The sequence below is a fragment of the Hyposmocoma kahamanoa genome, unplaced genomic scaffold (genome assembly GCF_003589595.1).
Source record: "Hyposmocoma kahamanoa isolate Upper Pololo Valley unplaced genomic scaffold, ASM358959v1 100021, whole genome shotgun sequence".
NCBI classification, from domain to species: Eukaryota; Metazoa; Arthropoda; class Insecta; order Lepidoptera; family Cosmopterigidae; genus Hyposmocoma; species Hyposmocoma kahamanoa.
The window spans coordinates 18,614,692-18,632,829 of record NW_020653200.1 but is presented as its reverse complement, the minus strand read 5'-3'; the positions used below and the strand labels follow the sequence as shown (position 1 = coordinate 18,632,829).

At 34.2% G+C, this 18,138-nt stretch overlaps 1 protein-coding gene across 1 annotated transcript; it reads left to right on the top strand.

Moving 5' to 3' along the window:
- The first annotated feature begins 1,277 nt into the window (after positions 1-1,277).
- On the top strand, positions 1,278-10,587 carry LOC113228368 (dynein regulatory complex subunit 4-like). Its single transcript, XM_026461644.1, has 8 exons — positions 1,278-1,286; positions 6,294-6,327; positions 6,421-7,113; positions 7,186-7,373; positions 7,839-8,069; positions 8,322-8,464; positions 8,654-8,744; positions 10,412-10,587. Exons 1-7 carry the CDS (start codon positions 1,278-1,280, stop codon positions 8,730-8,732), a joined length of 1,377 nt encoding a protein of 458 aa, XP_026317429.1. The 3' UTR covers positions 8,733-8,744; positions 10,412-10,587.
- The last annotated feature ends 7,551 nt before the right edge of the window (positions 10,588-18,138 follow it).

Here is an 18,138-nt window from a genome sequence, read left to right as displayed (position 1 = left end):
AATGATGGTTTTAATTCGTTTGTTCCAAAAAACTTGTTAGTAAAAGTTCCTATCCAGTTTGGTATTGTCCCGCTTTCGTTAAAATCATTCGTGAGAAATTTAAGGTACACAGAAAATGAAAAAATGGAACAATCAGGATTGTTCCATTTTTTCCATTTTCTGTGTACTCACGAATTCGTCATAATCGCGAGATTACGACGAATTCGTTCTCCTGATGGAGACAAAAACGGGTGCAAGATATATGTTTCAAAAAAATTTACTATGCACTATCAAAATATTATTGATATTCACCAAAATATTTTTGGACGTACGTAAAATCAAAAAGAGGTGATTCGAGCTATCCTGCACAGTTTACTCTTGGCAGTAACATATACACCAGTGGCGTCAGTATCTGTACAGTCCTTAACTCATTTTTTGAGAGTGTTTTCAAAGTACCATCATCAGTATCGGCAACTTCGACGTTGACACCCACGACATTTCAGCTACCCCTGGATTACGTATAATATTAAACAACTTATGAAACGAAGGGACGAAGCACTTAACAGGGCACGTACAAGCAGTTGCACTAGCTCGAAAAAGACTTTCTATAAAGAATTTAAAAAAGTTGTTAATAATGCTTTGTATATTGAAAAGAAAACTTACTGTCACACCTATGTAAATAACCAGAGAGACCCGCGGGTATTATGGGTACACATTAAAAATATTGTAAAAATTAAAACTAAATCTGAATTACCAGTGCATATGTTTAAAGATCCCGACTTAATAAATGATCATTTTTTACAAGTGCCTGGTAATGTACAGACCTCCGCATGCGATATGTGCTACTTCAAAAATAACTGCTGTGTCAGAAACCTTTACACTTAAAACATAGGAGGAAATCGAAGTATTGAAAGTTATTCATTCCTTAAAGTCAAAGACAGTTGGTCTCGATGCTACATCATTGGACTTGCTATTGCCCTTATTGCCTGCTACTTTGCCGGTCATCACTGCTATGGTAAATAGATCTATTGTAAGTAGCACATTTTCAAATGAGTGGCTTCTTGCGGTTATTAGGCCTATACCTAAAGTAAACAATCCATCTGCTTTAAAGGATATTCGCCCAATAAGCATATTATCTTGTGCATGAAAGATTCGTGAAAAGATCGTAGTTAAACAACTTACCACGTTCTTAGAAAAGAACAATATTGTTCCACCTGTACAGTCAGACTTTAGAAAAAACCATAGCACAACGACTGAAATGATAAATGTAGTCGATGATATATTACACGCTCAAGATAATGGAGAAGGTATTCTGCTAATTTTACTTGACTTTTCTAGGGCCTTTGATTGTATAAATATTGGTTTGCTGCGGGCAAAGCCTGATTTCAGCGAATGATTTCAGCGAATCCACTATCCATTGGTTCAGCAGTTACTTAAAAAACCGGACTCAATGTGTTGAACTATCTGATGAAAATGGATCAAAAATATTGTCAAAATCTCGTATGGTCGTAAGAGGTATTCCACAGGGATCACTTTTGGGGCCAATTATTTTCGCCATTTAGTTCGCAGTTTAATTCCACCCATAGACTGCACAGTGTGCTCGAATACGCTAGCCCCATCTGGTTTCCGATTTACAACATTCACAAAGCCATATAGAACGCATCCAGATAAAATATGTAAAATTCTTAAAGTTTAAGTTTAAATATAGCGTTGATTCCTATACCGATAGTTGTCGAAAATTGAATTTGAAGACACTTGAAGATAGAAGGGTCATGTCTGATTTAGTTTTACTATATGACATTATTCAAAATTGGCTTGATTGTCCTAAACTCGTCACTGGCATTGGATTTTCGGTCCCACGCTATCGCACAAGACATACAGGCTTATTTTATGTTCTAACTAATTATGGACAAAACGCAGTGCTCCCAAGGTTATGCCGTACATATAACAATATCTTTCATGATATAGATTTGTTCACTGAGTCAAAAAGTACCTACAAGGACTTGGCTTACAGGAAAATTGCGGTATGAAATGAATCGCAGAGCCAGTTATGATGTTTGCCATTATTTGATTAATACTGTGTTTTATTTTTGTTTTTCTTTTTACTTATAGGTTTTTAATTTTTTTCCTTTCGTAGGACAAGCCGTGTTTATTGTTATTAGATTTTATGACACGCCAAGTGATAAGTTTCTCTTTCTTTTTATTAGATACTTAACATCGTCTAATACCATCAAGTATATAACCAGAAACAGAGACGGAATAACGGCCATATATTCCTGGTAACACATTAGCGATACAGCTCTTATAAATATCAACTCTCGTTTGAACTGAAATATAGACAGGCTGACTGACCTGTGTGTACGTCTCCGTATATTCCAAAAATATTCTATATTTATTATAATAAAGATAATATCTCTAACAATGCCGTGCTGTTCTATTCGGTGGTGTGAGGAAAAACAGCAAAACATCTAGTTACAAAACAAACGGAATCACATTTCAACGGTAATTAAATATGTAATTTTGCAATTTTCGTCCATTATAGCAAAGCGCAAGTTAACTGGTCGATTTGAAATGAAACAATTGACGACACCCATTGACGACACCCGTCAATTGTTTCGAACACGGGACACAGGACGGGAACAATTGGAGCGCAGTTGTCACAGTAATGATGTGACAGAATAGTTTTCGAACAAATTAAATGAATAAATTTTAAAAAATTCGTCTCTGTTTCTGGTTATATACTCGATGTCTAATACGCACTTATCTGTTCGGATTGGCAATGAGAGACAGCCTGTTTATTACGACTAAAGTATATGTGTAATCCAGAAAATCTGTAATTACGTACATTTAACTTTTAAATCTGACTAGCATTAATTACAATTTACTCGTATTAGGATGTTGATTTCTTAAATAAATGAAAAAAAAAAACTATTAACAACAATTTTTCGTAAGGCCCAAATCGCTTTTACACTTCTTGTGATGTATGAATTCGTAATAATAAAGTGTCGCAAATCGAGGCATCCGAAGTTTATAACGATGATAGCTCCTCCGATCATTCCCTTTAGATCCAATGGGCCAGACCCATCAATGTAACCAATCGGAACGTTTTGATAAATTGAAAATACTTTAGTTAAATACTGAAACCATATACAAGCCATTACATATATTGTTTAATAGATGCCTCAGTGAAGGAGTATTCCCAAATGTATGGAAAGCAGCTCGTATCGTGCCCGTGTATAAGGGAGGGCCGAAGCAAAATGTAAAAAACTACCGCCCAATCTTTATTTTGCCTACGGTGTCTAAAATTTTTGAAAGATTAGTACATCGTGCTATATACCCCTCGCTACACAATATTATTATTCCACAACAGCATGGTTTTGTGCAACGGAGGTCAACTGTAACTAATCTACTTATTTACACAAATCATTTATTTAACAATATGGATTCAAATAAGCAAACTGACAGTATTTATACTGATTTTCAAAAGGCATTTGATAGAGTTGACCATAAGAGACTTCTTGAGAAAATTGCTTTTAATGGTATCCGTGGTAACCTTTTGCGTTGGTTCAAATCATATATAACCAATCGTACACAAAAAATAGTGATCAAAGGCTATGAATCAGAGACAGTCAGAATTAGTTCAGGTGTACCTCAAGGCTCTATTCTCGGACCATTACTTTTTGTACTTTATATTAATGATATTAGTAACTGTTTTAAATTTTGCAATTTCTTACTATACGCCGATGATTTAAAAATCTATCATAAAATTGAATGTACTCAGGACATTGAAAGCTTTCAGGGAGATTTAGATCGCTTTACCACTTACTGTACTGAAAATAAATTAAGTCTGAGCCTTAACAAATGTAAAAAGGTAACATTCACTAAGAAAAAATCGTACTTTGGACATTCATATGAGCTTTGTGGAGTAAGATTGGAGACGGTTAATACTATTAAAGACCTTGGAGTTACGCTTGATTCCAAGTTACATTTGGACACACATGTTGAGAGTATCATCAACAAGGCCTGTAGGTCATATAGCTTTGTCATGCGCTCCAGTGTAGAATTTAAAATGCCTTCATCTTTTTTGATTTTATATAAGTCACTTGTTAGATCTCAATTAGAATACGCTGTACCAATTTGGAATATTTTACAAAAAATACACACTCAATATAGAGAGAGTGCAGAAAAAATGTTTACGTTGCGTAAACTATAGGTGTAAAGGTTACAAAATTAAGTATGACCAACTTCTTGAAAAGTATAATTTACTAGATCTACATTCCAGGCGTCAACAGTTGGAGTGCATGACTCTGTATGACTTATGCAATAACAGATATGATTGCTCTGATATTGTTAACAGTATATCATATAAAGTCCCCAACAAAGTCCACATGCGTTCGTCACGGATTCACCACTTGTTTGCTACTAACACATGTCGCACTAACGCTGGTAAGCGATCACCGTTGTTTAGGTTAAAAAAATCCTTTAACAATACATTTAATGAATTTGATATACATGGTACACGTGTTGGCACTTTAAAAAAATTGATTATTAATAAATTAAAGCAAATAAATAATAATCATAATTCATAAACAAAAATCATTACAACTAGTGGGCAATTAGTTATAGCATTTATATTTGTAACTGTTTACATAACCTGTGCTTAACGGTGTTGGTTACTCATTAAGTCACTATTTGTTAGTATAATTAAGTACTATTTTTAAATGTGTAACTGTTTGTTGACCCCAATAAACTAAAAAAAAATAAATAAAATAAAGTTAAATTCAAATACATGAGAGCAAAAGTATAGAACTCTTGCTGTTGTTAAAGTTTGATTCTGCAGACTGCCAACGAGGCGTAAGTATAAATATGTTATTAATTGCGTAGTAACTTACTGTTTTTACGGAGCGGAGACGACCTTACTTTTGGGATAAGAGTTAGTCAGTTTGTGTATATTTCTAGGATATTCCAATCCACCACCGAATTTGCTAAACCTATCACATATTATAAGAGATGTTTCCTAGATAAATAGATTTTAATTTACCAATCGTAGAGGAATCTTCCTTTTTTTTCCATCCTCAAAGCTTACATCACACACCCTCGTCATTGGGTCTTGAAAAAGTTTCATTTTTATTTCCAATTTCGAATTTTCTCTTTTCACAAAACGGAATGATAGACGATAACCTTAAAGTCAAGTCAAGGCCGATTTGGAAACTACATTAAAAGCTCAGACTAAGATACTAAATAATGTATATATATGTGTGTATATATAATATGTATCACAGGAATATTCTATATTATATGTTATATGTGTATATAGTTATATATATGTGATATATAGCAATGTGTATGTATATTATAATACGTCCGTAGTAAGTTTTTGTGAAGTTTGCTTAAGAAAGTATTCGGTTCAATTTGTACATCGTTTGCTGCTTTGTGCACCATTAACAGCCCTTCACCTAAAACTTCGTAATAATTTGTAAGGTTCCCTGGAAGAGATCGCTATCTAGCGAGAAGGCCGCCGATTGTATCTTTAACTATGTTTTATCTTTTTTGTATTGTCACTGTTTATTATTTTGTGTGCAATAAAGCTTATTCTATTCTATTCTAAGATACCCTAGGTGCTAATGTGCACGCACTGCGACTTTGGCCAAACGCAACTTACCGAAATTAAAAGATTCATTAATTTAATATATCACACATACCATATATTGTATCATATACATATATCTTAGCGATGTCTAATTAAAAGAATCGTGAAGTACCAAAAGTATACGTCTGCATTTCGGTAGATGCAACGATAGATGGGCATTACATCATAAATTAGAAACATGTTATTGGAAATAACAAGCACAATTCCGTACGATTTCCTTGGTTGCTTGGTATATAAGTACCTAAATCTATGATTTCAAGCCAAAAAGAGATATCAGTTGCCATGACCACCAGCCGGTGTACTGAATTGTTTTCCTTGACAACACTTGTCAACTCGTTCAAGCGTATTTTTTTTGTACATTTTTATCTTCTTTGCAAATACCAGCGTCTAATCTAAAAGTAGCATAAATTAGTTAAAATCTAGATCATTACATCAGTGTTATCCTGGAATATTATTAAATTTACTACATTCGTGGGTTATTTAACAACGTAAACATGGTAAGCAGTGCAATTTAATTAGTAATGTTGTAAAGGACTATTATATAGACCAAATTTTTCGCGGGAAGATTAATGGTATCGATTTACTAAACGGGAACCGTAGACTTATTATTATCGCAAGATAGTTATAGTACACTGTTACTAACAAATTCATTTTATTATTTCAGCCGCCAAAGGGGAAAGCTGGCAAAAAGCCGCCAGGTAAATATTAGTAGCGAATGTGTTAACATCCATTTCAGCAGTTTATAATCTATCTAGCAAAAAAGGAAACTATATTTATTAATTTTGTTTTAGTGGTTATCATCGATGACGTTGATACTTCGGAGATGACACGAGATAAACTGGAGCAATTTATCTTGAAAGTGAAAGAGGAACTAGAGAAAGAGAGAATCGAAAAAAATTACTTCCAAATTGAAAGAGATAAAATAAGAACGTTCTGGGAGATCGCAAGACAGCAGTTAGAGGAAGTTAAAACAGAGTTAAGAAATAGAGATCGAGCTGGTGAAGAAGCACTGGAGGAAAATGAAGCGTTTCTGGAAGTCGAAAAGCAAAAAATCAAACACTTAAAATACGAACAACAAGCAGCCGGAGCAGCTTTGCGATCCGAAAATTTAGTGACTCTGAAAGCTGCTAAAGAAGATTATACCTGTCAAGAAATGGAATTACTGTGTGACAAACGGAATTTGAAACAAGAAATGCGTGAGAAAATAATAGCATCTCAAGATGAGATGCGAAGAGCTAAGCTTATACACGCCGAACAATTATCAAAAGTTAGACAAGAGTTTGAAGAGAGGGTTCGACAAATAGAAGACAAAGCTGAAAAAAAGCTTACTGAAACCAAATTGGAATTGTCTGATAAACAAAAATCAGAAATTGAAAATACCGAATATCGAAAAAGTAAACAGTTGTCTGAATTGATAACTTCTCATGAAAAAGCTTTTCTCGATTTAAAAAACTATTACAATGATATAACTTTAAATAATCTAGGTAAGTTCTTTATCAGCATTTAGTAAGAACAAAGTAATTGGATGATTTCTTAAATTTCATTTGTTTTTGTAGGTTTAATAAGCGGTCTTAAAGTACAATTAGAGGAACTGCAGAAAACAAAAGAACGAGCCGAAAAAATTGCAAAAGACGCAACGAACAACACAAAGAGTCTCGTGGAACCCCTAGAAACATCCCTGAAAGAAAATGCGGAGTTGACAGAAAAGTTATCTAATTACGCTCGAGACAAAGCCTTATTAGCAGTAAATTATTCATAATATTATGCTTAAAATACTTAAACCCAAAATACTACGTATCTAGTTATTGTCTACCTAATTCTGGTGGCAATTTTTAATATTTAAGTTTTCGTGCATATTATCGTGTAATATTAAATACTATTCCAGGGTACTACACAAGAATATGAAGTATCATCCAACTTCATGATAATATTGTAGAATATTTAAATAATAAAAATTGCCACTGAAGTAGGTTGCAAATACTTGCCCGAAAATTACCCATCTGCCTAGTTAGTCATAGATTCTAGTCACTAGCTGCCCAACTTTAGCATTATTTAATTTTGTCTATTCCTGCTCATTATGTCCTATATTCGAATAACCATACATTATTAGCTCTCAGTCACAGTTAAGACAGAAATTTTGATTTGACATTTTCCGTACACATTATATATTTTTTCTATATAATACAGCTAATATTGAATTTTTGTCCAGATCAAAACAAAAGAGCTCGCATCGCTTGAACAACAATTTGAAGTTCTGAAGTGGGAGGCCGAAGTTTTACAAGTGCGGTTTGACAGAATACAAGGAGAAAGAGATCAGTTGAAATGCAGATATTCGAAAGCTGTACAAGAAGTGCAGCAAAAAGCTGCGCTGAAAACCGCACTTTTACAATTCAAAGCCAAAGATTTGAAATGTAATGATATGCATCCTCACGAGATAGCTGTAAGTCGTCACTTGCTTCATAACTTATGGAGGAACTTGCTGTGAATGAAGTTTCAGAATTAAGCTTAGGGCTGACCTGGTTTTGTTAGTGACAGAATATCAACTATAGCTTTTGGAGTATTCTCAGTATTCCTGCACGGTTATACCAATAAGACATTGTTTGTTTCACAGCAATTTGAGTTCAGCGTTGTTAAGTCAATAGGGACATAATATTGATAACCCTAATAATGTTATTGGTAATTCCGTTTTTAGGAACTTATTAGGCTTAGAGAGACTCAAATGGAAGACATTCGTTACGAAATAGCAAGGTTACGTAAAGCACACGACGACCTTGTAGCGACTTACGAAACTAAGCTTGCCAAGATAGGAGTACCAGTTCAGGAGCTTGGTTTCAAGTAAGTTATTTATCTATAAAATAACAAGGACTGGAAAGCTTTAGAAAACTAATTCATTCATTCATTCATTCATTCATTATTTGCTTCATTGTAGAACATTTCATTTAGATATTAATAATCATTACTGTAAAGCAAAAACTGTAATTACCCAAAACGCAGGGTAGTATTTTATAGGATTTCTATTTTCAGACCTCTGCGTGCTGTTGCTGTAGCTGGTTTGAGTGAAGTATTTGGCGAAAGTTCCAGCGATCAGTTAAAACACGCCTAGTTAGGCCTGCCTGTTAGTATAGATATATTTAAAAAAAACACTGATGATGAAATACATAAAATAACTGTGTCAAATACTTATGTTATTATGGATCAATAAATAAATATTATTACAATATATTTATTAACACTCTATCTACACAATTTTAATGTCAGCATTACTGCGTTCCGGTTGTGAAGGGTAAGTAAGGGTGCTAGGGAAATTAAAGGCACATGGGACTGATCAACTCATATCTCAGGGTGATAGGCGCAGTGGCAGTGACCCACAGATCTTGCAATATAAAGCTCTGAGTAGTAGTGTAACTATTATGGACAGGCGTGTAGCTTACCGTTCATTTCGATCGACCCGTCACTTGATATTATTAAAAAAAACACTATAATGCTTGCTGACGACAGCATAATCTTTCAACACGAGGTGAAAGGATTGAGATGAAAGGATATGCCAATGGCCCCTACTCGCCAATTTTTACTCAGAGTGCGCTAGACGTATTAGAAAGGAACGTGTGGGGTGACTCCTTTCGTGCACCACGTGCACTTGAAGACGTTGTTGCTTAACATTAAGTGAGGTTATGACCACGCTTTCGTTTATTGTTCGTATTTGGAATTACAGATTTATATACGTAAAAATAAATAAAAACTGGTAATTTGAGGTATATCCGCTATTCTGGTATCAATATAATGGGTTTACTATTGATTTTGCTATAACGTACGGTATAATGGAGGGTTAGCCGCGACTCGCGCGAGAGCGACATAGAACATAGTATCTCGCGCTTTATGTTGCTGCCGTGCCTATTACCATGATTTTGCGCGAACCGTCGGCGAGCTTGTCTATATTGAATAGTTAGACGCACAGCCCGAACTGGTCGGCGTAATCTCAAATTGACTTCCATCAACCTATTTTTTATCGTCTGGTCGGAAATTTCTATACCAGTAGCCGTCCTTAGTGTATTTTGAAGATCTCTTGCAGTTGTGATGCGGTTACGTCAAGCACAGCGACGTAGGAATCTTGCAAACATATAGTTTTTCTCTTTCGACCTTGACCACGCCTCCGTGAGTGTTCTCCCGTCTTACAGTATCGCTTCCAAACTCTGTAGATAACATAAGCATAGTTCGACCCTCCTCCAGCAAAGCGACAGCTCTGGAGACATACAATTTAGTCAGATCTGGCATTATGACCTAAACTCACTTGTTTCAATGAATAACAATACTCAAAAAACTCATTTCAATCTCTATTAATACTCAAAAGACCTGAGAAATGACTTAAAATGAGTTTTCTGTGATTACAAAGTAAAGAAAACTCAATGGCGTCAATTTGTTTTTAGGTGTTTATAGACTCTTGGCCACTTTATTGGGACCTACTAACAAAAACGCGGATGCTCTTTTGTTTTTTAATTTCTTCGTAAATGCCTCTACATTATTTAGTGGCCAGTTATAATTAAATCCTTAGGCAAAAAGTTTAGTTCTACTCATTGACTTACAATGTTCTACTTTAAAGTTTTGTTCCCCTAATTATTTTGAGCAGTATATTTATTTACTGACAATTGGCTATATAGCTTAGAAAGACAATAAATAATTAGGAAGCTAAAAATATAATAAAACTTAAACGAATTTTTTTTAAATGTAACAAAATCTAAAAAAGTTAGTCACGGAGTAACTTTTTGGAATTCCTTATTTTTACAGATGAGACCGCCGTTTGCATGGCAAATGGCGCGTCATGCTACGAGTTTGCTATGAAAGGAAAGCTGAACGGATTTCGAATGGGGAACGTAAACTGCATGGACAGTGAATTGTTTTTGTGAGGTCATAGTACAAATTTGACAAGGAAACCCAACTTACAGGCTTAAATAGGATTGTACTGAGAGCTCATAGTAGGCCCCCTGGTTACATACTCGATGCCAATGACATACCTTATTATAAAGGTAACCACAATAAATCTGTTAATATTTGAGAAATTTAAGATGTGTTAATTACTATTTAATTAACCGACTTCAAAAAGGAGAAAGTTCAAAATTTATATATGTTAGCGATAATTTGTGAATCGATTTTGATCATTCTTTTTTTGTTGGAAAGAGGGTACCTTAATATTGGTCTCATTTAAATTTGAAGAAAATATTCCACCTGTAAGGGTAGCAAACTAGGGGATGAATCCGGTTTCGCTCACTTTCCAGTAACCGATTTCAATAACATCTGCAAATAGATGTAATTCCACGAACTTTTCAGGTAGGTTTTTTTTTTGTAAAAAAATCTATCTATTATTACTAAACTCGTCCGTTACTGATAATACGGTTTATGACCTTTACAATCACTCACCTCACTTACAACATCACTTTTAAAATGAAAAGTAATGTCTATGTTCATGTACGTCTATGTACTTCATTTTCTCCTTGTGTTCTCAAGTTTCACCTTGTTTATAACTTTAAATTGTATAAAGTTGGACTTCGTTTATTATTTTAAATTGTATGCTGCTCAATAAATTGGAACGACTCCAAAATTCAAAAATGAGTATAGATGTTCTATTTGTTATCACTTACGTATTTTTATTTAAACTTCATCGCATTTGACTGATTCTTCTTTCTTTTTTCCTAGTTATTTTCCATTTCAAATCAAAATGATATATTTATAGTTTATATTATTTATCACGTCACGAATACGAATAAACAATAACAAAACATTTTTTTTAAGTAGAGTTTTAACGACTTTGGCATAATGCTATACAGCCTATTCTTCATTTTCTAAATTGACCCTGGCATTTCGCCGCCGCCGCGCGCCGTCCTTTTATTTATTTTTTGTTATTTTTTTCCGTCCTCGGCTTAGATTTCATCCTCTAAGCTCCTCGGCCGTCACCTTAGAGGATGGAAAAAAATAAAAGAAGTTAGTTTAGTTTCCATAGTCTAAGGCCGTCACACACGTTTGACAATAGACGTTCCGTTCGGTTCTTCGAAAATTCACGTCATTCTTGACGTACTAAATATTTTATACTTGAATGTTTGCAATTAATTTATATTTTTGACAAAAGCAATCACACGTACAAATAAATGAACGTTAGAAACATAACCATAATATTATTAACTAATTCATGTAACGAACTTTTACTCCGATTGCGTGGAACTAAACGTCAAAGAGGGAGTAAATTTGCGACTGATCCTTTTTTTGGGGTCTAAAGCCGAGATATACAGATCCGGCAGCGATCGATGGAAGGAATAAAATCTGGATGGAAAATAATCTTAGATTCAGTATCAAATATAGAAATTTACATTACAGCGGCATTACATCAATTAGTCACTATAACCCATTTAAAGTGTGAAACGCGCTCGGTTTGTCATCCTCCGTATAAATACACGGGAGTTAGACCCGCCGCGCTCCCGACACGCCACAAGCCCGTTCCGCACCCGCTCTCTGTGTGTTTCACGCTTAAGTTATTCAAGCTAATCGATCACTCTACTCCTATATCGGGCACACACGTAAAGGTCATTCGCATGAATAAATAAAACAAAGCATCGAAGCCAATAAGTGTATTTTATTTCCTACTACCTTTATTTATTTCTTTATGTACAAAACGGTCATAAGGCAACAGTTCCAAATGAATGAAAACGCATTTACGATGAATATTAATATTAATTCAAACATTTCGCATTTAATAGCAAGAGATTTTATGCCTCAACTTTAAAGATGTAGGGCTTGTTGCACAAGTGCTAGCGTCTCGTAAGAATTTTAAATAAGAAATTTGCCCCTATTTTTATTACCTAAGCGAACAATAAAAACACTCTTAGATACTATTAATTCTTGAATATTGTGGAGGTACGAAATAAATTATTTGGGGCTCTCTCATGCAACCATTGTTTCCACTTATAGCATTTTACAAAACGGAAAGACGTAAGGAAATCGCCAAAAATTTCAGAACAAATTGATAGCACGTGTACAACCGGCGTAAACGCAAGCTAGTACAAGTAGTTTTTGCTCTTAAAGTTAAATCTTTTACAAATGTGTAATTATTTCAAATCGTAGTGATTTGTGTTTGTTTTACAAAACATAAGTAGACTGTTTAGCCACTCTTTTGATTTGTTTTAAAATCTAAAAATTGTAAACAATCCCGTTTAAACGGGTATAAGGTAGGAGGTATATAATTTCTTTTTGATATAGGTACTCAAAATTCCTAGGTAACAATTTTTTTATTATTTTTGTGCCATGATCATCATTGTTTCAAGCTTCACGCCATGTCTTAAAGTTAATAGCCGCAACGATACATAAGGACAACAATCTGAAAAATGTGAATAAGACAATACATTTTGCAGATGAATCTAAAAAAAACAACGTGTCAATTTTTTTCACGTCCTTTTTTAAGCTCATTTCCAACTATGTATACTTCTTGAAGGAAATACTCGACATTTGCTTTAAAACTACAACGATGCGTTTAATTTATTCAAAAATTTCGAAGTCAATATATACCTGTATAATAATAATAGTGCAAAAGAAGTTAACATAAGCTCGTATGGTATTATGGCACGTCATGTAATACGTTGCTACTTTGTCGGAAACCTCAACGCCGATTTCAATCGGTTGTCTTTTATTTACTCGTAGTTAAGGTTAAAAACTGATGACAAAAGAAGAATAATCTTGAATTTGGAATAAACTAGGTACAATGCACACACATAGCAATACGTGTATTAATTTTCAGAATAAAGCTATAATTTTGCTATTAATATCGACTGACGCAGCACTGGCGACTTCGCACTAAACTGAAAATGTAACTACTGGAGATCGTCTTTTTTACTATATTGTAATTTTATTTCATGATAGTAGTTTTTTGTCATAAAATTGTAGTTCACCTACAACAATGATGTCATATTGCTAACAACATAATTGTCAAGCCAACCTTAGTATTGAACAGTAGAACACAAGTTTACAATTGCATCAGTCATTAGCATTGCAGAAGGTCACTTGTTGCATTGCGTACAGGTGTACCGAACAATTAGATAAGACGTCTTTGTAGGTTTATTTCCCATGGCACAAATAAAGCATTAATGTAGGTTAAAATCACTTGTTGCAATGTCAGTGCATTGGTCTAGAAACTTTGCGAGTTTCAACATTGACATTTCCTTAGACAGGCCACGTTTACTTACTTGAAGTATTTCAAAATATTTATTTAAGGCATGGTCAATGATTTAAGGTCAATGCATTTTTTGTAATTATACGCTTATTTTGAGAAATTTGCGTAAAGTATTAAGCTCGTATATTTTACAATCATTGCAGCGTGGCTTAATAAACACGTGACAAAAAATTTATACTATGACAAATATCGATTTCAAAACAAGCGCAGACAGATTTTGGAATATTTTTAAATTATTCGCAAAGTAAGTAGGTAATAGTAGCCTTGTAAATCAATTCGCTTTGCAGGACGAATATTTGAAGAGTGTGATCAGAAAGGCAAAAACGTAAGAGCATTTGTGCACTACGTCCGATTCGTATCTGGGGGTCTACTGTCGATCTCCGTCCGACATCCGTCCGAAACAATTACTGCCAAATAAGCACTGCTTGAGCAAATGAAAAGACGCGTGATGCGAATGAAGCTTCATTATTGATACTTGTCTTGTAATTTAGTCGAATATTACTTATTTAACAGTAATTGTTTCGGACGGATGTCTTAAGTCCTATCGAGAGTAGACCCCCTGTTTCGAATCCGAGCAATGACTGTCCGAAATGTCACAGCGATCATTTTACCTCTAAGTGTACAAGCAAGGGATATTCATATTATTTTCTCGTATTCGGATCGGACTAAGTGGACAAGTGGCATCCGAGTTTTCTAGATTTGTATAATACGAATCGGATGCAGTGCGCAGTGACATTTATGAACTAGTTTTACAGCGAGTAGTGCATTCAAAATACACTTCATTTTTGTATGCGTTTTTGTACAGTAAAATATTTCACATATATTCACGAATCGGCAAAGAAATGGTCTAACTGCGATATATATACGGAAGTATTAGCGTATATGCGAAGCCACGGGGCGTAAGATCTTAAAGCTCCTGAGAGTTTTCATAGGCATAGATTGCTGTGCAACCTAAGCAATCTGTACAGAATGAGAAACCAGCCATCACGTTTCATCTCTGTTACAAGACCATAACTAGAATGTTATTAATGATAATGGACTTGGACACGTCCAAGCGGTTTTTTGGTAATGGTTGACCCCATATAAAATAGTACATTTAATCAATGTAGTGTCGGTGAAGAACAACACTTTGATGAAACCTGCACGTCGAAGATGGTTCACAACTCCCGAGAAAACGTGTGAGGTCCCCAATCCGCATTGCGTGGTGATCTCAGAACCCTCGCCTGAGAGGGGACCCTTGCCCAGCCTTGAGACGTATAACCATTTATTGAAGATGACGTATATATTATTTTAAGACTGTATTACATAAATAACAATTTATGTATTTAATATTTTTGGAATATAGTGAACTGATTGTAATGTACGCGGTAGCTTTGCATATAAGAAACTAGCAGTCCGTGATATTTAAAAATGCAATCTCTACTTATGTAAATCAAGCCTATTTAGATACAACCTTTTTATGGTTGTATTTGTCTAGTCCCTTACATTTTACTGTACACATACAATAATATAGACTATTATTCATAATATCGACTTTCATTCGAGTACAGATACAAATGTACTTACTAATGACGTTTCACACAAACAAAAAACGTAAAATTTCACAGTTTATCTTTACAATTATGAATAACAGTCGAAGTTCGCATTAGCAATACTCAGAAAATAACGAAGCAAAGCCAGATACAATTATGATCACGTAGAAATTACACCAACTTTTTCTGTATAACCGAAAACTGTAAAAAAATCTGAAACATACCTAAAAATTAATTTGACTTTGAATTACGTCATGATATTGACAGATTGCTTCTCACTTTTAGTTAAGCTATCTTATATTAAGTAAATACTAAAATACACTACATAATCGTCACCAAAACTAAAGAAGTTCATATATTCATCCATCTCATTACTATTATTTAGTACACAACGTATTTAAAAATTTATTTTAATTGTTTTCACAATTAGCTAAGTAAAAAGATGACATGTACTAAGGAAAAGTCTCCTCAAGCTCTTGACCATGTGGAAACTCCATTAGAATAATATTTGAAAAAGTACTCTCCCGTAACTATACAAAAGCTATACAAAATTACAAATCTTTATGTAGCCACGCGTTTTACTTTCCGAGTAATGAAATAATTCTAGTGTAATTCCCAAATTAATATGGAGCATTATTGTCTGGTTTGTTATAAATAAGGAACTATTTTTCTAAAGAAATATCTCTAGTTTTGTAAACTCTAGAGTTTCTTAATCAACCTTTTAGTTTTGGCTCGATCTAGTAGTTTTCCTGCATGTATATGTCCTGAATTACACAGTGAGTATATAAACGTATTGCACGACTTTTAAAACACTTACATATAGTATGTATAATGTAATTTTCAATATAAATAAGTTAATCATTTCTTAACACATAAACACCAAAACCAGAAAACAATATCTATTTGTGAAATATTTAAAAATCAAGCACGTTAAGAACGTACAAGAAGACGTAGTTAGTATTGTATTTTGATCACGTTTGTATCACTTTGGCGTATCACAAAAAAAATGGGTTTTAGGACTCTTTTACAAAAGTCTGATAAATAATACGCTCGGTTATGTAATAATACGTATCTCATGTAGGTTAGAACTTAAAAAAAAACGTATGTATATATTTAATTTCAAATTCGAAACTAAATATTATTGTTCAGCTTCGACTTCAGAATACACCTCACAATAACGTTTTACTACATCTTTTTGTACAATTCTGCAAATATTACTTCTAAATATTCTAATTCTAAACATCGGTGAATGCCTACGACAGTCACAGGTACACACTTTGGTGTTATATAAGGTCTACACTTATTGCAAATTTATCTCACTTTAAGCAAACCGACATTCCAAGAAGTGTCTATCAAATTACTGCTAGAAAACCTCGCTAGTTCTTATTTCCAAATATTCTTCGTCAGTGATTATTCTATTAAACTAATTGCTTTATATAAGGCCGGATCTACACTTGTATCACTTTGACGTATCACTTCTTTATCGTGTAGGTATCATGATCGCAAGCTACGACAAATGTTACGCGATCCTGTGAAACTATCAATCCCAACCAGCTAACATGATTGACTTTTTTGGCGACGGCTTAAGTGGCACGGCATAAGTCACACACTACTACCGCACATTAATTGCACTGCATCACTCTGGTAGCGGAGCATAAAGAAGAAATACTGAGGGCGATAATTAGCCCCTGAAACACTTTTTCACATCCGCCAAAGTTTTACTAGTCATCACAATATTTATAGATTAGTAAGATCATAATCACATGGGCTGCATTCTGATTGCAAAATGGCAATTGGAATGCAGTTTGGATATAGCGAGCACACGCTTATTCCAATATAGAACACATGTTTGCCACTACTGTACGGATGAATTCCTGTTTAAAATTATTGCTACTGTAGTCGATGAACTCACGTTTATGACGACTTCCAAGATCTATGTGCCAGAAGAAATTGACTAAACTCGTGAAAAAGCTGTTTTCACAAAAAAATACGATGTCCGGTAGAAAGTAAATCTTGTCAAGTTTCAACTATGCTGATAGTAGATTTCATACAAACTGCTTTCCATCTGCACTCCAACTACTATATTACAGTTGCAGATGCAATCGATGTGCTCCCATGACTACACCCTGAAGCGTAAGTGTTGTATATTTAATGCACTCATTTTTGGCTACAGCGTTTGATTCATGAGATAGATTTTTTGCAGTGATGCACCTTACACACAATTTATTGCAGCAGCGACATTATCATAACGATTACCAAGGACACTTCAGTAGATGGCGCAAGATCGATAGTTTCAATAGGCACCCTTCGGCGATTGTCCAAATCCACTTATTGACCTATTGATATTACAATTTTGCCCTATGTTTGCAGGTACTTTTATAATCCATTATTCCGTGATAGATAAATATAAGCTAACTGACTTTGTGCCATCTGATAATAGTAATGTGTTAACGGCAACCTGCATGTCCCACGTTGAGTTGATTACTGTATGCAGCAATAATAAACCCAAATCCTACTGTTTCCATGAACTTGTTTAATCTTACTCGATATCGAGCCCAACAACCCCACTTACGGTGCAGGCGGACTCGTGATCAATAAAATTTTTAATCTAAATATGTGCGTAGAGTTTTAGCAATATCTAACTATTACTTTTTCTTCTTCCAGTCAACGTGTTTTTTATAACTTTTACTCACATAATTTATAAAATTATATCTGTTTCCATGGCTCAACAAGAATATAAATTTTGCTAATTAACAAAATGAATAAAT

What these genes read in the sequence shown, in the direction of transcription:
- LOC113228368 (XM_026461644.1), top strand. An exon ending in GAGACAAAGCCTTATTAGCA is followed by an intron (nt 7,374 to 7,838) that starts GTAAATTATTCA and finishes ATTTTTGTCCAG; the next exon opens with ATCAAAACAAAAGAGCTCGC. An exon ending in GTTCAGGAGCTTGGTTTCAA is followed by an intron (nt 8,465 to 8,653) that starts GTAAGTTATTTA and finishes TTCTATTTTCAG; the next exon opens with ACCTCTGCGTGCTGTTGCTG.